At 40.8% G+C, this 22037-nt stretch overlaps 1 protein-coding gene across 2 annotated transcripts; it reads left to right on the top strand.

Moving 5' to 3' along the window:
• The first annotated feature begins 15523 nt into the window (after nucleotides 1–15523).
• NEUROD6 (neuronal differentiation 6) lies at nucleotides 15524–19060 on the top strand. 2 transcript variants are annotated; one of them, XM_023639472.2, is made up of 2 exons: nucleotides 15524–15917; nucleotides 17231–19060. In XM_023639472.2, exon 2 carries the CDS (start codon nucleotides 17252–17254, stop codon nucleotides 18263–18265), a length of 1014 nt encoding a protein of 337 aa, XP_023495240.1. In that variant the 5' UTR covers nucleotides 15524–15917; nucleotides 17231–17251; the 3' UTR covers nucleotides 18266–19060. The 2 variants fall into 2 exon arrangements, with proteins under 2 accessions (XP_023495240.1, XP_070120897.1); XM_070264796.1 differs by having other exon boundaries at nucleotides 15763–15917; nucleotides 17372–19060.
• Nucleotides 19061–22037: the final 2977 nt, after the last annotated feature.

Raw genomic sequence — 22037 nt, 5'->3', positions numbered from 1 at the left:
TCGTCAGCTAGACATCTCTTTGGCAATCACTCATATTTTCTCCTCCTTGGTCATGACATTCCAGCCTTGAGGACTTCGGGGGTGAACCAAGGTTGTTGGGGGGGGGAATGGAGGGTCCGCTCCAGGTGCAGACCATAAGCAGCTACACTGTCTGCAGAGAATTTAAAAACATTCAAAACACTGACATAGTTGATCTGCTCTCTATAATCACCATTTATTAGCAGTCTAAACCGTGCCGGTGAAAATACTCCTCTTGGCAAAAAAACAATCTCTGTTGTTCTAAGTTTGCACTGTCTGATAAAGCAGCTATCAAGCACTTAAAATGTGGCTGGAGTAACTGAGAAACTAAATTTGTGATTTTACTTAAACTTAGAAAATAATACTTAATTCAACTACTGGATAACTTTTAAGAATGTTTTTTACATTTTTCATAAATTTTTTGAAATCTAAATACAAGTCAAGTGTATCTGATGAAAATTTAGCGTACAAATGGAGATGAGCTATACTTTAAAACATACACCAGATTTCAAAAACTTAGTACAAAAATAAAGAATGTAAAATACCTCAGCGAATTTTTATATTGACTACATGGTGAAATGGTAACATTTTGGTTATACTGGGAGAAGTCAAATATGTTATTAAATTAATTTCACCTGTTTATTTTTGCCTTTTTTTTTTTACTAGGGATACCATAAAAATTTAAATTACGTATGTGGCTCGAATTATATTTCTATTGGGAAGTGCTGGTCTAAATTCTAAACCAGGGTATGCAAATTGCTACTCATATGCAAAATTCAGTCAACCACCTATTTTTGTACAGGCCAAAAGCTAAGAGTGGTTTTACCTTTTTAAATAGTTGGAAAAAATCAAAAGAAGAGCCAATATTTTATGACATGTGAAAATTGTATGAAATTCGGATTTCAATGTCCATGAATAAAGTTTTCTTAGAACACAACCACACTCATCTGTTTCTATATTGTCTACGGTTGCTTTCACACAGCAACAGCCTGCAAAGCCTTTAAATATTGCTATCTGGCTTTTCTGAGAAAAAGTTTACCCATCCTATTTCTAACGAATTGATTCAGTTGCTACTGAATTTCAATATATGTTCTAAAGGAAAGTAAATTCAGAGAATTCTTCGTTATGTAGTTGGCCCCTGGTGCACACAGATGCAGCTACAAGACAGGCACACTGATACAAAGAAAAGAAGGCACAGATACTTTATAGAATTATTGTAATAATTATATAATAGAATAAAGCACCCAATAGAGTCTAACACTTAGTAAGCACCAAAGAAACGCCCTTTCACCCACAGACAGCCTCCCAAGGGACTTACCACAGTCCGAGAGGAGACAGACAGGTAAGCAGGCAGTTACAATTCTTCCTGGCAGGTGTAGCAGTCCAGGTACTTACAGGAGGCATCTAACACAATCTGGGCAATGGTATCAATTAAGGCACCTTCAGACTAACTCTGATATTACTGAGAGGCCACTTTTGCAATGCAATCATCACTCATTTCCAGTTCTGAAATTTCCATGCATAGTGTTTTTCAGTATTCTTGGTGGTAAACGACAGAAACTCAAATCAGATTTTTTAAAAAGTGAATTTATTGTTCTCATAACTAAAATCTGGGGTAGAACTTGCTTCAGACATGGTTTGATCCAGGTGCTCAAAAGTGCCATCAGGAATCTGCTCCACACCATGTCTTGGCTCCTCTTCCTCTGTGTGTGCATCCTTGCCAATTAGCTTCTCCTCAGGATTGGCCAAGATAGCACCAGAAGCTCCAGGCTGACATTCTTCCAGCTCAGCAGCCTCGGTGGGAATGAAGTGCTTTTTTCCTATAATTCCATTAAAAGCCTGGGGCTGACTCTCATGGAGCTCACATGGGCCACATGCTGATCCCCAGTTTTGCTGCCTGGCCAGGGCTGGGCTCTGGGTGAAGCCTATCTCCTAGGGTGGTCAGCCCCAGAGGAGTCATGTGGACTGAAAGTGGAAGAGGGCTCATGGGCCAAAGAAAAGAAAGGCATTTTTGCCAGAAGAATATGAAGAAATGACTCTTGGCACTCAGAAACAGATGGCCACATAAGTAAGCAAAAAATCAAAACAAGAAACCAACAGTAGTCTAGAAACTTAAGAAAATAACAAAATCTGTGATTTGTTAAATAAAACAGCCTCTTTTTACATCACTCAGAAGTTAAGATTAACCAGATAACTGTTCTAATATGGAGAAAGGAAAAAACATAAACCAGATAAATCAGCAGGTAAAATATGTTTAGCTACAACTACTTTTTTGTAGGAATTTACCTTCTTTGAAACAAACATCCATATGAAATAAGTGTAATTCTACTGACAGAACAAGGAATTCCTCTTATATTTTTCATTTCCATTGGAAGTCTTCTTAAAGAATGATTCTAGATTATGTGCCAGCCACTTCCAAGAAATCATATTTATTCATCGGGGAGTGTTTGTATCTATCTATATAGTTGTGTATGTCTGTGTGTGAGTTGTAAAACATAAATGAATGAAGAAAATGTTTCCCCTTTTAATCATTTTTTAAAGTAAACAAAGAGTAAATTTTTTCATCATCTTTTGCTAGGCCAGAATTAGCATGTTGTGAGTGAAGGACTCACCCAGCACAATACGTCATGGGGGGACTGTCATGGATGGAACGTTTGTGTCCCCCAATGTGATGGTACTTGGAGATGGGACCTTTGGGAGGTGACTAGGGTTAGACTAGGTCATGAGGGTGCAGCCCTCATGATGGGATTAGTGGTCTTATAAGAAGAGGAAGAGATCTCCCCCTTTATTTCTCTCTCTTTCTCTCCTCCCTACTCCCCACCTCTCGCATGTGCTCACAGGTAGGGTCTCATGAGGACTCAGTGAGAAGGCAGCTGTCTGCAGGCCGGGAAAAGAACCTCCCCCACCACAGAGTCTGGTGACACGTTGATCTTGGACTTCCAGCCTCCACACTGTGGTTTAAGCCACCCAGTCTAGGATATTTTATTACAGCAGTCTGGGAAGACTAAGACATGCCAAAATCAAGATAAAGTATATTTTAATACAATGTTTTTAAAATCCAAATTAACGCAAAAATGGGGCTGGCCCAGTGGCATAGTGGTTAAGTTCATGCACTCTGCTTTGGCAGCCTGGGGTTCGCAGGTTCTGATCCCAGGCGTGGACCCAGCACCGCTCATCAAGCAAAGCTGTGGCAACATCCCACATAAAATAGAAGAAGATTGGCGCAGATGTTAGCTCAGCAACAATCTTCCTCAAGCAAAAAGAGGAAGATTGGCAACAGATGTTAGCTCAGGGCCAACCTTCCTCACACACACACACACAAAAATAATTAAGGAAAAATCCACACTGAAGAAATTATCAAAGTTTCATGTCCTCTGGGGCCCAATCTAGTGACCTTGCTTCCGCTGATGACCTCTTGGTATCTGAAGGTAGTCCTGATGATGAACCTTTGAAAACTCCTTCTGGGGTCTTCTGGGTGAGGACTCTCAGTGTCTAGACACTAAGGATGGAGCTGCAGCAGGGCCGACTTCATAGATGTGTGAGCTGTGCATTTGAACAGGGCCCTGTGCTCAGATGCGCCCTGTGCTTGGTTTAATGATCTACTGTTGCCATCTTGAAATTCTTAATAGTTTCTGAACAAGGGCCCCACATCTTCATCTTGTTCTAGGCCCCACAAATTATGTAGCTTGCCCTGTACACCTGCATAAGATGCCCTTCACTCAACAATAAGGTAAGATCCACGATTCACAGACTCCACAGTGTAAACTCCATCTCTACAGCCACCCTAGTCACAAAGGGAGGCTGTAACACACTCTGAGATAAAAGAGAAAGGTGGATTTTACCCTGCTGAGTATTCCCCACCACAGAAGCCATGAAGAGCAAAAAAGAAGAGGAAAGTGAAGTAAATCAGTGAGGCAGGGTCCGAATAACCACCACACTCATCATCGATAAAGACATATTGGCCCTTGGCGGGGCACTAAGCGTGTTCCATCAGAAATGTCAGTCCTGCAAGAAACTCCAGAAAGGAAGGAAATCACTCAGTGGGATCTAATAAGTTGGAGACATGCTCCTACCATATCCAGTTCTTGGAAAGTAATAATATGCATTGGCATATGGAAGAATCCAAGAGAACATGCCTTAAAGAAAACAAGCATCTTTGACCACACAACGTTTTTTTTTTTTAAGTGATTCCTATTAATAGTCTACAGAGCATTCTTTGGGATATACTTTATTAGAGCATGCATATTAGTCAGAAAGCATATTTTATCAGGCAAAAGCAGCTTGGGTTCCAAGAATAAAGGAAAGAAACATGCAGAGTTGCTGGGTAAAATACAGGACACCCAGTTCAATTTGAATTTCAGATAGACAACGAATACTTTTTAGTATAAGATTGTCCCACATGGAAGTATGTCTGAAATTCAAATTCAACTAGGCATCCTGCATTTTTATTTGCTAAATCTGGCAGTCTTAGTAGTACACCCATTCTGCTATGTCCCCAAACCAGGTGTATTTCATATGAAGAGTGAATGGCTCAGGAAAACTGGAAGTTGGAGAAAGTAGAAGAGGCAGACACTTCCAAAAATTATTTCTAAGGTCCTTGTAGGTCAGTGGGTAACTCCCAAAGCATAGCGATTCTCAACCATGTGGAGGTTTAAAAATGCGGCTGGCCAGGAGGTATCTCCAATGACAGGTGGACGTACCCGTTAGGCACAGTACGTAAGAATTTAAAAATGAATATAATCCACCTTAGCTTATATTTTCTTTATACCAACAAAATCATCAAATATAATTTTTATTATTTTTTTATGGAGGACAAGGCCCATGAAAGCAAAGTATCTAGAGCTCAGGAAAATCACAATACCACGCTGGCCAGAGATTCTGAATTAAAAGCCACACCACTTCATCTACGCAATTTTTACTTTTCATTTAATTATGAGTAGAATTCCCACAGAAAATAAAAATAAAAAAGTTTTCCAGTCTCCTGAAGAATAGTCAAAAATCAAGTACTCAAAGGCTTTAAGAGTTATATTTTAGAATTTCCTTTTCAATTTGTCCTTTCTTATTGTAAAGAAATTCTAATTCTCCCAGGGAAGAATGTTAATTTCATCCAAATTTCCTATAGGGTGTTACGTTTTTATTGCCATCACCACTGAAAATGTCTAGGGTCATTTCAGACCTAAGAGAGACAGACTTCTTCTACGGAGCTGTATGAAATGACCCTTATCCCACTACTTCAGGGTTATGTCTACACGGCTCCAATACCCCGAAAGACCAGGAGCCCCTCCAGGGTAGGCCCCTTGCTCTATTCATTCACCATGCTAGACATTCGATAATTGCAGCTCTTGGGGGCCGGCCATGTGGCCGAGTGGTTAAGTTCACGCGCTCTGCTTCCGCAGCCCAGGGTTTCGCCAGTTCGAGTCCTGCACGTGGACATGGCACCACTCATCGAGCCATGCTGAGATGGCATCCCACATACCACAACTAGAAGGACCCACAACTAAAATATATGACTATGTACTGGGGGGATTTGGGGAGAAAAGGCAGAAAAAAAAAAAGAAAGAAGATTGGCAACAGTTGTTAGCTCAGGTGTCAATCTTTAAAATAAAATAAAACAAAATAATTGCAGCTCTTAAGTATATGTCCTCTTTAGATGTCTGGTCTTTAATTCCAAAAGCATAACATATTCACTTATTTCTATTTTATTTTCTCCGCCAATTCTCTCTCAACCCCTTCAGGTTGTAAGAGAGATGCCAATCTGGAAGGATTTTTGCTTTGGATAACAGAGAATCGTTATTAATATCGTGGATTTCCCATTCCTTATCAGTCCACCAAACGTATGTGCTGCCTCAGCAGCCAAGTAACCAGCAGGGCCAGATGGAGCATGACAGAGGACGATTCCTTCTATTCTTTTTTATGTCAACCATCTCCAAAAAAAGTAGCAGCGGAAAAAGTAGAGCTAGTGTACTGCAAGATATCATCACCACTAACAAGCCAAACGTGCATGCTGTGATCGGTAGAAAACCCAGCCTGGGGAATGCTTAATCTTTGAATCAAAAGGATGATGACATATTTCCTCCAGAAAATGACGCTGGCCAATGAGAGAATCCAAAGCCATGTGCCACAATCTTAGACTGGATCTTGTACCAGTAACGGTGGCCAGAACGATCTGCAAACTGCTTAGAGAAAAAGTTACTCCAGCTTTTGAAAGAAATAATTAGCACTGGAACAGCCTTGTTGAATAAAAAGCCAGGAAGGAGAGAGCTGGGTCCAATCTTCACAAGCAGACCATAAAAAATTTGAGATCATTATTGCCACTACATAGCCTCTAGCTTTCCAAAGGACTTTTGCTGCTTAAGGAATTACATAATCTACCCTCTACCTTATGGTATGTGGGGCATGAAGCTCTTTGTCACTGACTTATTACCTCATTGCTTAGCCATGGTGTTAATAAAGCAAAGATCACAGCTTTGATTGACAGATGGGCCTCATTGATCTAAGGTGTTCTGGAGCCAAATGTAACTGCAATTGATCAATTCAATTCTACTATCAATATTTATTGTCCCTACTATGTACAAATCAGCATGTTGTGTGACGCAGGGACTGCAAAATGAAATGAAATAAACAGAAATCCGAGTTGGTTTTTATCCTCACAATCTACTCGAGGAGACAGATGCATTCACAAATAGCTATACTACAAAGCAAATTATGCTAAGCACAATAATAGAAGCACAATGTGTAGTGGGAAATCAGAGGAGAAAGATTAATTCGAACCCATGAGGATGTGAATGGATCGCCACGAATTTATCACCACCCCAGGAACAACAACTTATCACATATGTTACAATAACAGTGGGCCAGGATTGCTATTTTAAAACACAAATGAAAAATATATTGTAATTAGATGAGATTTGCCAGCCAAACACAGCAAACCAACCAGAAGTCTAAAACACAAAAAGAAAAATAACGATTTGGTCTTTTTCATTTTGTGTAGGATTAGTTAGCTGCTTATTTTATTGCTATAGGTATGAACCACTATTTTTTTTTTGAATGTGCTCCAGGGCTGATAAGATTTACCTGCATATGGCAGATCCCAGGACAAGTGCTTGCTTTCCCTGGGGGTCACTGGATCAAGACTGTGTGCATTTGAATCTGTGGCATTAGCAAGGTTAGCCTTTCAACCTAATGTTTTAGTTTCCATTGCAGATTATGTCTGCAAGCATGTAAACATTAGTACTAAACATGCTTCTTGTCTGTTTATCTTCTGGGTGTGCAGAGCTTTTCTTCCGTGAAAGCCACTAAGAGATTCAAAAGTAGGTAGAAATAAAGAGCAAAGCCTTCAGCGTCTCTGTAGGAAAGAAACAGTGTACATAGCAAAGAAATTCAAGCCGCTAAAAGATCTGTAGCCTGGTTCAAACTTTGCTCAGAAGTTATTTGCCCTTAAGATGTTGCCATAGTTCCTGGCCCGAGGTGCTGAAATTGTGAGCAGAAGTCTATAATATTTTCAGAATAATTGGTTTCATTGACATCATAATATGTGCTCTCCATTTACACTCTGAGTGCTTGGATGACCAGAGGACATTGCCATAGGCATGAGTCTTTCTTTCACAAAGAACTGAGAAATTGTTTCACATAAATGCCTGATACTCAGTTCTCTCCCACTCCTACTTTTACTTTAAAATAATCCAGTAAACAATAATTTAATGCTTACTATGTGCCAGGTACTGTTCTGGCCTTTTACATCCAAGAGCCTATGAGGCAAGAATATAATTATCTGCACTTGACAGATGGAAAAACTGAGCATAGGACTTTGCTCAGAGTCAACCAGCTAGAAAGTGGCAAAACCAGAGGGTCTGGCTCCAGACAACATGCTTCAGCCACTATACCAGTCTGCTTATGTATATAATCCTGATACAGCTGTTGTAAGAATTATCTAACATATGCAGAAAAGTTGGCACAAAGAAAGTATTCAGAAATATTAGTCAATATTAACATTGACCAACTATTAGTCTCAATAATTTAGCCATGATGTTTTAAAAATTAAAATGCAATTAAAGTACTTTTACGTACAAGTATTCTGAAATATGTTCTTGGTAAAACTACTGAATAATCTTGAATCTCCACTGTCTTCCTAAAGGATGTTAGATAAACAAAGCAAATATTCATTTGTTTCATATTCTACACCATAGTCTGCCCCTATGCATCTCAACACTAAGTTTGTTAGTTTTATTTCCTCAACAGGACACCAGATTCTTGAAGGGAAGAATTGTGCCTTCCACTCTCTTTCTCCAGCATCACAGTGGTTTGTTGCATAGGAGTCATTCAATAAATATTTGCAGATTGGTAATCGATACCCTCCTCGATTAGACTCCATGAGTCCATAGCCTTGGGATAATGCTATTAATCTTGTGTAATGATTTTAGAAAGTGTGTGGTTGTCAGGTAGGTAATTAGTAAAGATTAACTCTTTCTAAATGTCCTATTCTAAATTTCTTTTAAAAATCGTACATGCAGAATCATGTATCCATTTCCATTGGATTTATACCTAGGAATTGAATACACCTAACATATATATTCACTAAGTGATATGTACCGGAATAGCGCTACTTATAATAACCAAAAACTGGAAACTATCCAAACACCTATCAACAATAGAATGGAAAAGCAAATTACGGTACAGTCACACAATTGTGTACTATACAGCAACGAGAGTGAACAATCTACAATTACATGCAACAACGTGGATATATTGCAGAAATAAAATGTTGAGATAAAGAAGTCAGACTCAAAAAAGCATATACTGAATGATTCCATTTAAAGAATGTACAAAATGGACAAACCAATCAGTGCTGTTGGAAGTCAGAATAGTGGTTTCTCTTGGGAAGAGGTGGTTGGTACCTGAAAGGGGCAGAAAGGAGGTTTCTGATAATGTTCTGTTTCTTGATGGAGATCTTATTGTACAGATTGTTCAGATTGTCAAAATTAGTTGAGCCGTGCACTTACTGTCACATGTACTTTTCAGTCTCTCTTATACTTCAAATAAAAGTAACAAACAAAATCCTCCACATATTGTAAGCTCTACTCAAATGTTTTCTTCCTGCCCTACCAACAACCTCTCTATCACATTGAGCTCACAGTTTTTGTTTAGACTATTGGGGACGTATTTTATGAGCCAATTCAACTCTAACTTCCTTGAGAAGTGGGGTTCTCTGTTATTTACCTTTACTTCCCCTCATAATGTCTAGAGCGGTAACACAAAAAGCTAAGTGTTTTGTTGAATGAATGAAAAAGAATGAGGAATAAATGAACAACTCAATCCTCAATTCTTTCTAGGCAAATAGAAGCTCACTATCGTATAATTGTGATCATTGTTATATAATTACATCACACATTGACCTACCTGTATTCATTGCTCCAAAAGGCAAATGCAGAGGAAAAAAGCTTAAGTCATCAGATACTTTAATAGGATAATTCTTCATTTCGTGAATGGATTCATGGTTAAGTTTTTCTACTTCATCTAAAATTCATTGTTTATTCAGGATTTATTTTGTACCAGAAACAATTCTAGGCAGTTTGTGGGCATTTGATCATTTAATTCTTAAGGTAGTAAAGGGGAGTTGTTAAGAAACTAGGATTTTGGGGCCGGCCCAGTGGCACAGCGGTTAAGTATGCACATTCCACTTCTCCGTGGCCTGGGGTTTGCCAGTTCGGATACCAGGTGCAGACATGGCACTTTTGGGTTCAGACAGACATAGCTCCAAATCATGATTCTCCCACTTAAAGAGTGAGCAGTCACGGGCACCTTAGTCAACTTCTCTGAGCCAGAGTTTCGTAACTTCTACAATGGAGATAGTCAATCTACCTTACTGTGAGGCTGCCATGAGACAAAGCATGTGAAGCACTTAGCCTGGTGCTCGGCAGATGGCATAGGTGAGAGTACTGTTCCTCAACATCATGACCAGAGATGAAGTAACCTTCCCACATCCAAACCACACGCATCCATCAGTAAGTCATGTTGATTCTATCTCCAAAATACATCCCCAGGCCTCCTCCCTCCACTTTTGTCACTCCCACTCTAATCCAGGCCACAGTCAGCCACCTCTTGCTCTGTCCACTCTTGTAAATTCTCTCCCTGCTTCTTCTTTTCCTGTCTCCAGATCTTCACTTCATAGCAGCCAGAGTGATCTTTCCAAATTTTAACTTGCCTTACGCTCTCCAACGGCTTCCTTTGAAATAAATTCCATAGGTTTTACCACAGCCTACGCAATCTCACATGATTGCATCCTTACTCTCACTGTGCTCCAGTGCTGGTTTTCCCAGAACCTTAGGCCATTTCACACATGCCCTTGCCTCTGCTGCTCATCCTACCTGTCTCAGATTAAAGGACGGCTTAGAAAAGTCTTCCCAGACACTTTCATCAAGTGGATCTTCCATGATTCTCTGTAGCCACCAATATGTAAATTTCATATTTCTGTGTTTACCTGTTTCTTATCTGTCTCCCCGTCTAGACTGTAAACTCTCTGACAGCCTTATCACGGTTGTGCTACACACTATCAAATGACCATCACCAGCCCCATGCCTGGAACAAACTTCTCCTTTCAACAGGTAGGTACTTACTGCCTTTCACAGGCAGGCACTAGAACTGTAGATTAACATACCCAATAAGTAAGCAAAGCGTTGGGTTAGCAAGTGATAAGTGCTATGGAAAAAAGCAAAACTGGACGGTAGAGAGGGAGGGACAGATGGGTGCAGAGTACAACATAAATTAGAGTGGTCAAAGGGGACCTTCCTGACAGGGAACATTTGAGCAGAGTCTTGGTGTGAGAATGAGCCATGGAGATACCAAAGAAGAAGATTCCAGATAGAAGTAAGTGCAGTGATCCTGAGGTAGAAGATGCTCAAGTGTGCTGGGAACAGCCGAGGGCCCCTGTGGCTGGAGCTGAGTGGGTGGAGGGGAGAGTCGTAGAAGATGAGATCAGAAAGGCCAGGAGAAGCCTCTGGGCCTCTGTAAGGACTTGGCTTCGACTCTGAAGGAGACGGGAAGCCACGGAAACGTTTTAAGCACAGAGAACACAATCTGACTTATGTTTTAAACAGATGCCTCCAGCTGCTGAGTTGAGAACACTGTACAGAATGTAAGAGACTGAGAGTGAAGCGTAGGTGTCATTTAGGCCAGGTGAGAGATGACGGGGGTCCGGATCACGGTGGGAGTAGTGGAACTGCCAAAAAGTGGTCAGATTCTGAATATAATTTTAAGATAGAACAGAGAGGATTTGCCGACATATTGGTTCTAGGGTGGGAGAGAAAAAGAGGAGGGAAGAATTATTCCAAAACAGATATTCAATCAACCGTTGCTGAATGGATAAATGAATGAATGGCGCATAGCTGTGAAAGAGCAGAATCAGGATTTAGAGCAAGATTAGTACGACATCAAAATACTTATTGTGATTCCTAACCTTTTAGAATCTGACAGAGAGAGCCTCTCTTTAGAAAAAGGCGCATATGCACACACATGCCAAATTTGCACATAATCCTAGGAAGCTCCAGAACCTCTTGAAATCTGTTCAGAGAGGCTACGTGCCATCACACGAGCATCTAATATGAAACTCGGCTTTCCAAAACGCAGTTTGCATAAAACTTTTGCAAAAACATCTCTTGCATAAATTGCCCCCTCCAATCTTACAAAAAGGATTAATATAACAGGAGAAAGACAAATTGTACTTCTGTTTCCTATGTTTAAAAGTAACCATTACATTACATATTATTGGGATATAATAATAATTTCTAATTCAGTATCATAAAAAGTAGTAATCAGGGACAATAAATCAGCCTCAATATTTGTAAAAGCCTAAAGGAGACTATACATTTTATTACAGTAAGATCACAAAATTAATAAAGCATTGTTTCTTTATAATGGCTGGAATGATAACAACTCAGACCAATAATACTGGTTTGCTCAGACTGGTGGAAGTTTTAACTGGCTGATTTAGATGCCTTTATTTAATAACAAATTAGAAAATGAATTTAATAAATGCAGTTTGGTGATTAGAATAAAAAGTATGCTCCATGGAGGAAAAAATAACAAAAAGTGTTTCTGGAAAGCGCTGCAGTACTGTTTTGTGCAAAAGCTAAAACAGAAGATTGGATGTTGCAGTGGTTTGTGAGCCACATAAACAAGAATATAATTTATTGCATAATGATAGTACAATTCAGTCTAGTCTTCACCTTGAAGTAAATCTTAAAAAGCGATCCAAATGTTGCCCTCAAATTATTTCCTCGCATATATATATAAACAAAACACTTAGGTATCTATGTTTATAATTTGAGCCCTCTTCAAGGGAAATAAGGTTGCTTTGTGTTTTGCCTAATAATTTAAATACCCTTATTTAAATCCCAAGAGCTGTTTTCCAAAGTGGGATGCTCTGCCACAGCCATGTAACTATTTCAAGCCAACGGGGATCATAGAGTTAAAACTCTTGGGATTAACACTGGGCTGGCTCACAGGCTTCCCGGCTGCCCTGAAGCATTTGTCTAAGAGCTTAAAAAAAAAAAAAAAAAAAGGCAACAGAGAAAATGGCCCAAAATCTATTTCAGGGTGTACCTTACTTTTGGGGAAAGAAATTCTGGTCCTGAAGTTTTGTTACCCAATCTTGCCCAGGTCTGGGTTCTGTTGCCTTGTACCCTTGGAGAGCTGAGAAAAGTGCCTTTCCTGTTCCAAACTGACCTCTTATATTATGAGGGGATTGTGAAAAAGGAATCGATGGAATTTCCATCTGCTGAGACACAGGTACCCACTGGATAACCTGAAAATCATGACACATGAGCCCTAATTTGGAATTTTGGCTTCTCTTGCCTTGCAACTGAGTCAAACTATATCTAAATTTTCTGTGGATCATTTTTATAAGTGAAATATGAACATTTACACAGTGAAGGCAAGACAGAGGCAGACAGACATTGAGCATTTTTAAAAAATCTACTATAAAATGTCATGGCCTGGGAAGAAAAGATTACATCAATTAAATTAATATCAAATTGAGTTATAGATGTAAACTTTGGTGTGCAATGATTGCTGTAAAATGAGAAAACATATCATAGAAATGGTGATAATACACCCTCCATACTCTGAGTATTTGTCTATAATTCAGAACGTATTTCTGTTTGGAGTATTGGTGTTAACATGCTTCCTTAGCAGAGAGGGGAACAGCCGTTATGGTGTATGTCATGAATGCATATTAACAACACATCCATTTGCATATCTGGAACTATAGTAGAAAATGAATAACAAAATTTCTTTTGAAAGATTATTGTACAAACACGCTGAATCCTTGCTAAATCTTGACATAACAACTCCTTGTTTTCCCCCCTATTTTTGAAAAAAAACAAAACTAAGACATTCAAACAATAGATTACTACTCAGAAAACCTCAAGACAGATTCTATCCCCCCCACCACCACATCACCACCACCACCAAAGGTTTCTACTTTATGTTCAAAGGCAGAAATAGAACAGTCTCAAATGTTTTCATCAAAAAACTGTTTCTCATTAATCTGCACGTTGCAAAGATAAAATGTAAAATCTATCCTTGCGATGAGTACATTGCTGATAATTTTCTACTAACATGTCATGTTGTCTCTTCGTTGGATTTTGATTTTCATGTTTGTGATGCCTGTGATACAATGCAGCTTCTGGAGACTTCGCAAGTTTAGAATATAGTGCAATATGCAAAATTCATGACAGGGCCGGCTGCTTTGTGGCTCATAATCTGATACTTACGTTCCTTTACGTTTAAAAATTAAACCATACATGAGAACAAACAAAATTCTGCATCTGGTCTTCCTACAGAAATTCTCCGTGCTGATATAAAAAATGTGCATAATTTTTGAACAAAAAGCTACATGAAATATAGTCAATGCACCCATTATCAGTAATATACCCTCCAGCAATGAATTTTGAAACGACTTTGGTATGTCTGATTTTTTTAAAAACATGAGGTAGGCCAACCTACCTATTTTAAGATATGAATTTATAGCCTTATTCTTACTTTAAATTTGCATCTTTAATAGGCCATTGAGAGAGAAGAATTATCTTCCTTTACCTAGCATGATTCTCTTTTTTGCCAACTCCCCCATCTTTTCTAGAACTATCCAGGGAAAGTTGAGTAACTTTCTGAGGGGGACGGAAATGAATGGCATATGACAGGAGAAAAAAATTGAATTTAGTTTGAAGCTCCCGATGCCAATTTGGAACCAAAGTGCATTAAAGCAGCATAATTCCAAACCTCTCAAAACTGGGATTTATAAGGGGAATGCTAACACAGATTCAACAGTTACATCTCTGCCAGGGATTACTTTAATACCAAAAGCATACTGTCTCACTTTATAGAAAGAGATTACTCAGTTGTCAAACAACAAAGGTTGTGCTTGTCTATTTTTAAACTTTTATTTTTTTTAAGTGCACTTTTTACTTTACTGACAGGCAATCCTGAAATAAAATGTCCTTTGCGGGGAGAGGGTCAAAAAAAGAAGAGGACGGTGGAGTGTGTCTCTGGCTTCACGGTTCGTCTCATCTGTAAGGTCTGCCAGCTTTGCTGAACTGTTTCTATCTTACTTTTGTTAAGAAACCGAAAAGGAGAAGCGGGGGGAAAAGATAAATATGAAATAAATCTGACAGAGAAAATCAAGTGGGCGTTGATATAAGAACAAGAAGATAATTAAATTGATATTGGTCTAGAGGAAAAAGACGTGAGGAGAAGATTTTTAGGAGAAAGAAAAAAATCTGAAAGTTCCAAAAAATAGGAAAGCTGATCTTTGATTAAAATGCTCAGCAGAATACCAGGGAGAGAAAGGCAGAAACCTAAGTGATGATTTTTATGTTTATTGTGTCTGAAATGAAATGAGAAGGAATAAGCTAGCTAAGGCTGGGAAGAGAGAGGGACAGTAACGGAGTGAAGTTGTGACTTTTGGTAGAGGACACAAGAACGTAGTTTACATCTTTAACAGTGGACTTGCAGTTGTCTCTGTATTTTACTACAGAGGATATAAAGAATCGCTCCAAAAAGTTGTTGAAAGATACCAGCAAGTGTAGAAAGGGGAGCATCTGAGGATGTCTTTCACAGAGGCCAGATGGAGAAACTGTTCCTTTATTCCAAATTCCTAAGAAACACAGAAGTCTTATACGTTAATAAGACAACACACAGACACACACCCGTAAGTTACATGTCATGAAACAAAACAAGGAAACAAGGAGACCTCTGTTGATCCCTGTTCGCTTACACAAATCTTGGTTTGCTTAAGCATCTCAAGACCATTTTCCTGATTTCAGCTCCTGTTCACGGCTTTCTTTCCCTGGGTACCCAGGTGCACAAACGGGATGGTGATCTTTACAGAACATCAACAACAACAACAGCAGAAAGCTCTCACTCACACAAAAGCCCACCTTGTAAATGAAAGGAATATTAACGACTACCTAATAGTTGCACCGTTGGCAGGGCGAAACTGAACACTAGCACAGCTATTGCTACAGATTGCCACTGAAGCCGAAGCAGCTCGAGGAGAAACGCACCTACTGTATGTGAAATGCTGGTGCAGATTTTTTTCCTATCAGTCTAACCTTCTGTGTTGATGCATGAATGCTGGTACCCACTTACAGGGATGCCAGATGATCAGTGCAGAATGAAGGTCCCAAGAGAGAGGATCACATGGTTCTCTCTGCCCTGTGACGTCACTAGCAGATGGCATGGGTACCAGCTCTGGCAGTTGGCATCAATGTCACTTTTTAGAGATCAATGAGATAGTGCAGATATACACAGATCTAGAGACTCCAGGAGACGATGCGACACTCAGCCTGAAAAGATTTGGAAGATCCAAAATGAAAACTGATTATTGAATGAAATTAAAACCTAAGGTAATATAAATAAAGATATACTTCAATTGATGCTGGCTTTGCATGCAAGTATTTAAAGATACAGTGTCACTGTCTTATAGTATTTATATGCTCTTTGCCATCTATAACTTCTTATCATATTTCATTCTTATGATGTAATTATCACATACTTTCACTGCTATTATGTAACACTGCAAGTATGTGGACATTACTAAGAGTTTGTGTGTGTGTGTGTGTGTGTGTGTGTGTGTGTGTTGAGGGGGCTGGAGATTGTTATATTGAAAAGTCTCTGTTTTAACATGCCTATTTGTTTGAAGACTTTAGATGAAAATACTTGCTGCTTCAACAAACGAAAGCCAAAACTGCATTTGAAACACAAATTCTTTTCCCCTTTCATTCGGGATTCTGAACACACGTGCACAATTGCAGTCAGAATCCTTGGACCGTTCCTGTCAGATATTAGCTAGAGGGAGACTTCTGTGGCTCGCAGAACAAAAACACTCCGAGGCTGGTTTTTGTCCAGGATGATTTGAACAGCAGTAAACAGACAATTACAGTCGGAAAAATTTTAAATGTAAAAGCAGTCTCAACATTTTCTTTGATTAAAAAAAAAATGCCAGTGATTTTCATTTTTTAATTTATTTATGAAGTTTATTCCAAATTAGCCTAATCTTCCTTGTTTTTGTCTTTTTGTGAAGGCTGAGGAAATAGTGCTCTTTTCCATATGTCTTTACTGATCAGATGGAAATCAGCTTTAAAATTGGCTCTGATTAATCTTTTCTTTAAATTTGTATATTTCAACAGTCACTTATCTAAATGCACAGTTATATAATACAACAAATAAAGTTAAGGCTTATTTTTTTTCTAAAAAAAAATCTCCTAAATTCATCAGCTAATGGAGAGGTAGCACTTTCTATTTTAAAAACTGGTGTCTCTTCTCATTTTGTACTCAAGGGAATTGGAATTAATGAAATTCTGCATTGCTATATCATGTTTTGCATTTGTTTGAATTCCACGGTCCTTTTTGTGTATTAAAAATCAGTTTACAATCAAAGAGAAGTGGAGGTGGTGGTGGTATTACAATAAATGCTTCATGTTTTATTTTCTTTTGATAATTTTCCTGTATAAATTAATCCTATTTGCATGTGTCAATGTTTTTTGTAATTGCTCGTCTGCACAAACTCAAAAATTACATTTCATGTAAAAAAAATTAGTCCCGGAATCAGTCTTTTTCATGTGTTTTTGTATTGTTATGATGAAGTCATTAAACATGTTTTAAGTGTATAAACTTTAAAAATGAAAACACTTTAAATGTTGTGCTGGCATTTTTTCAGGTAATTTAAGATTAGAGAACCATGTTAACACTACCGTTTGATGAGTCTGTTGTAATGCCAGAATCCCAGATGTGCAGAAAGTTTTCTAGAGAATGCGAGGACCAGAAGCAAATTAAGAAACCAGAAAGCTTTTCCAAACAGATTGTCCTTCGAGGAAAGAGCATCAAAAAGGCCCCTGGAGAAGAAACCGAGAAAGAAGAAGAGGAAGAAGACAGGGAAGAGGAAGATGAAAATGGGTTGCCCAGAAGGAGGGGTCTCAGAAAAAAAAAGACGACCAAGCTCCGACTGGAGAGGGTCAAGTTCAGGAGACAGGAAGCTAACGCGCGCGAGAGGAACAGGATGCACGGCCTGAACGACGCACTGGACAATTTAAGAAAAGTAGTCCCCTGTTATTCTAAAACCCAAAAACTGTCCAAAATAGAAACTTTACGACTGGCCAAAAACTACATCTGGGCACTTTCTGAAATTCTGAGAATCGGCAAGAGACCTGATCTGCTCACGTTTGTCCAAAACTTATGCAAAGGTCTTTCCCAGCCAACTACAAACTTGGTGGCAGGCTGCTTGCAGCTCAACGCCAGGAGCTTCCTGATGGGTCAGGGTGGGGAGGCTGCGCACCACACACGGTCACCCTACTCTACTTTCTACCCGCCCTACCACAGCCCTGAGCTCGCCACTCCCCCGGGGCATGGAACTCTTGATAATTCCAAGTCCATGAAACCCTACAATTATTGCAGTGCATACGAATCCTTCTATGAGAGCACTTCCCCTGAGTGTGCCAGCCCTCAGTTTGAAGGTCCCTTAAGTCCTCCCCCAATTAACTATAATGGGATATTTTCCCTGAAGCAAGAAGAAAGCTTGGACTATGGCAAAAATTACAATTACGGCATGCATTACTGTGCAGTGCCACCCAGGGGTCCCCTTGGGCAGGGTGCCATGTTCAGGTTGCCCACCGACAGCCACTTCCCTTACGACTTACATCTGCGCAGCCAATCTCTCACCATGCAAGATGAATTAAATGCAGTTTTTCATAATTAATGAGGAAAATGAAAATAAACAGTGGTCATTCACCTCCCCCGTCTAATTAAGACAAAGCAGATGCTTGTGGGCTGAGTAATTGGCACAACTCTATCTAAGGTGTTTACTAGTTTCTGAAGAGTGTTTCAACTATTGTGAGAATTTTCTATGTAAGAATAAATCTCTTTTTGTATGAGAATTTCTTTTCCTTTCCTTTTGTCTGTAAAGCACTGTGATTCTGTTTCTACTGGATTTTTTTTTCTTGTTTTATTTTCTTTTAAATTCATTTGTTTGAACAAGGTGTCTAAGAATATACTGTTGAATAAAGACATGCACACATTCTAATTCTATGTCTATTTCAGTTGTACAGTAATTATAAAAATGCATGTTATTAAAATCAGATTAATAAAATGACGTGTTTATATTTATTAGGAATTATATATTATGTATCTCTGAAAAATTGACAATTTAAAATGTCGAGAATAACACTAAGCTGACAATGATATTGGAAGATGCATTTCCGGATGTCCAACAATATAAAAGCTATGCAATTTTCTTTTTATTAAGGCCGAATCTAAAGGCATTCAATCGGTAACTATTCCTCTTCAAGCATTTGCAGGTGGGGCAACATGATATTTGGGTAGGTGGTGTCTTAATTTTGGAACAAGTATTTCAATCATAAAGAAAAAATTTTCAGCACTTGTTTTGCATTGTTCAGAAACTACCTGTACAGGTTTGTTATCGCAATATATAATTGTGTTTTTCCACCCCACATTTTTAAAGCAATTAAACATAGATATTTACACTTGTAAAGGACATCTATTAGCTGTGATCTTTTTGCATGATACTTATTATTTCTTGGTGCACAGCTGCTTTCTGTCTCCAATTCCCCCTCCTCCTCATTTCAGAAATATTTCTGGATTTCAAAACCGTGGGAGATAAAACAAATTTCTTAAACAAAATGGCCCAAGCGCTTACAAGAATTTTTTTTTTTAAGTATCTTAAATGAAAGAAGAGGAGCCCAGGAGGGTTCAACATCCTGGGGAAACAATGATAAATCCTGGTAACCTTCAGCTCGAGCCGAAATTCGGTGGCAAATTTCCAGCAAACACCAGAGTGGATGTTAAAAATGGAAGGTTTTACGCTGTGCCGTTTAAATGTCTGGCCGATTAGAGGCTAAATTCTGTGTGATTAAAAGTTTCCTGACAAAAGGCCATCAAAAACCTTGAATACGCCTGGGGAGCTCACCCTCTTAAGCAGAACTGAGCCACTTCTAGAATAAAAACCAAGGTGGCACTGACCCCACTCCAGATGCCCTCTTGCGCAGGTTTGCCTCCCAGAGGAGGAAGGGAACAGCTGCGAAGGCTGGTGGGGGCCGCAGAGGGGGTCCAGCGGCGGCGGGATGGAGCGCATGCGGGTGCGCCTGGGCGGGGGGTCCGCGCACCGCTGCGGCGCCACCGCTGCGCCCTCGTGCGCCCCGCGGACACCTCCTGAGCCGGCGAAGGCCCGCCGGCGCCTCGCGGTCGGCGCAGGGCGGAGGTGGAGGCATCTTCCCCTCCCAGGCAGCGGTCACCGGGGCCCAGGGGCACAGGCTGCACTGCCCGTGTCCCGCCCGCAGTGGGCGCCCTGGGGCCTGGGGGCCGCTCCCTGCGAGCCCTGGCCCGGCTCCCCCGCCAGGGAGTGGTTGGGCCCCGGAGACCCTGACCTGAACCCAGGAGGAGGCGACCTCTTGGAGGCCAGACCCCGAGAGGAGGAGAAGGGGATGGCCCCTTCTTCACCCGCCCTGTCTGCCGCAAGGGGGATGCTGAGGGGCGGCAGCTCCAGTTTGCCCAAGTCTGTCTCCGAGCTGCCCCTGTCCCGCCCCTGCCACCGCTGCGGGACGTCTTGAGCCGAGGCCCGGAGGCCTGCGCCCCATTCTCCCGGGGGCAGCGTACTTCAGCTCCCCCAGTGCAAAGCCCTGGGACCTTGGGCGCGCGCCGCAGCGGCGCTCCGAAGGGCAAAGGGGCAGAGTGGCCGCTGGCGCGGGGCCGGGCAGTGATGAACTTCTAGGCGGTATGTTAGCACCTGTTCATTCAAGTCCCAGAGGGCCGGGCAAAGAAGTCGGGGGAACATGGGGAAGTGTGCTCTCCAGGGGTGGAAAGAAGTTTGCCCAAGGTAGAGAGCTGGAGGTCCCCCGTCTGTCTAGGACACAGGAGTGACTCGCGGTGCGCGCGCACGGACTGTGTCCAGGATGGCCCGGCCTCTTTAAGGCCCCTCACACTAAGAGTCTGATCACCGCTCACCCCGTCTCAGCAAAGAGCAAGAAAGTGAGGAAGCACCAGAACTAGAAGAATTTGGCTTAAAAAAAAATTTTTTTTTAAACAGGCGGTTCTGTTTGGTCACTAACAGAATAGGTGCGGTCTCCCCCAACCCTTGCTCCGAGGTGACCCGCTGCCTGATCCAGAAAAGCATCGCGCCTGCTCAGTGTCTGGTTGGTCCAGACAGCTTTTGAAAACCGCATAATCTTTCCAGGGGCACAAATTCCTGTTGGAACTAGAAATTACAACAGGAGATGCATTCTCCCGTCTCCCTTCTGGCAATATGGGAGAGCTAAGGAGAACAGCAGCTGGCTGAATGCCTGGGGAAGAAGCAAACGTTCAGAAGAAGCGTCTCATCTCAGAGCTTTGTTCGCCAGGAGCTCAAGCAAAGGAGTGGGATTTTCAGGCACAGACCCCAGAGATCATGAAATTTCTTCCATAATTTGGATGCATAAATCCAATGCGTCCTTTCTCTTTCAGTGGACTCCGGGATACTGTGTTGTGTGTGACTAGGGTGTTTGGGACTGATCCCTGTGGCTTAATCATCCTTCGGATCTGACTGACGCCCCCTGACACGGGACTCAGCGAGGTGGCCTCCTTTACGCTCACTAAGGGCAGAGTGTCCGTTCTCTTCCTCACCAGAGCCTTCCCTGTTCCCTATGGACTGCAATCCTGAGAAATCATATGGCATGTTCATTCATATACCAACATCACAGATGCCATGCATTGCAGAATCTTACCTTTTTGGGTATCCCTCCAATGGAAGGGGAAATAGTATAGGATAGACAGTGCAGTCTAGGATCAGGAAGGCTTGGAGTCAGATAGTTTGGGGTCAAAATTGTGCCTCACCACTAACCTCTTATTGCAGCCTCAGTGAGATAGTATACAGTACCCAAAGTGCTGGAGGTCAGGATACCTTAGCTCCTTGCTCATCCCAACCTCATTCTTCCCTTACCTCCCAGCGTGAAAGAAATGAAAGGTCTTTCTTTTCTTCTGACCCCTTTTAATAATTACTGTCTTTCAAATTGATTAGGCATCTCTTTTTCTGAGATGAATTATGTGAATCTTTTTCAGTTCAATCATTTTCAAATTCACCTCATGGCCCAAGATGGCTGCTGAAGTTCTAGCCATTGTGTCCTCATTTCAATTGAGAAGAAGGAAAGGGGATGACAAAAGAGTGTCCCACCCACCTGATCAGATCTCTTTAGAAAACATTTATGGAAACCCCACCCAATGACTTCTACTTACATTTCACTGACCACCTCTACATTTAAGAGAAGTTAGGAAATGTATCCTTTTTATCAGAACATATTCCCACCTGGGATAAAATCCAGTCCTCTAAGTAAGAAAGGAGAAAACGGATATTGGTTAGGCCCCTAGCAATCTCTGCCATGCCTCCACTTCTAGACCCTGAGTCCTCAAGAGCTTGGATCACATCTTATACCCCATGTGGACCACCTTGGCACTCTGCCTTGCACATCATAGGTCCTCAATAA

Source organism: Equus caballus, chromosome 4 (assembly GCF_041296265.1).
Source record: "Equus caballus isolate H_3958 breed thoroughbred chromosome 4, TB-T2T, whole genome shotgun sequence".
NCBI classification, from domain to species: Eukaryota; Metazoa; Chordata; class Mammalia; order Perissodactyla; family Equidae; genus Equus; species Equus caballus.
The sequence above is the reverse complement of the archived record's forward strand: the minus strand, read 5'-3'. Positions and strand labels throughout refer to the sequence as shown.

What these genes read in the sequence shown, in the direction of transcription:
- NEUROD6 (XM_023639472.2), top strand. Translation starts at nt 17,252, where the DNA reads ATGTTAACACTACCGTTTGATGAGTCTGTTGTAATGCCAGAATCCCAG.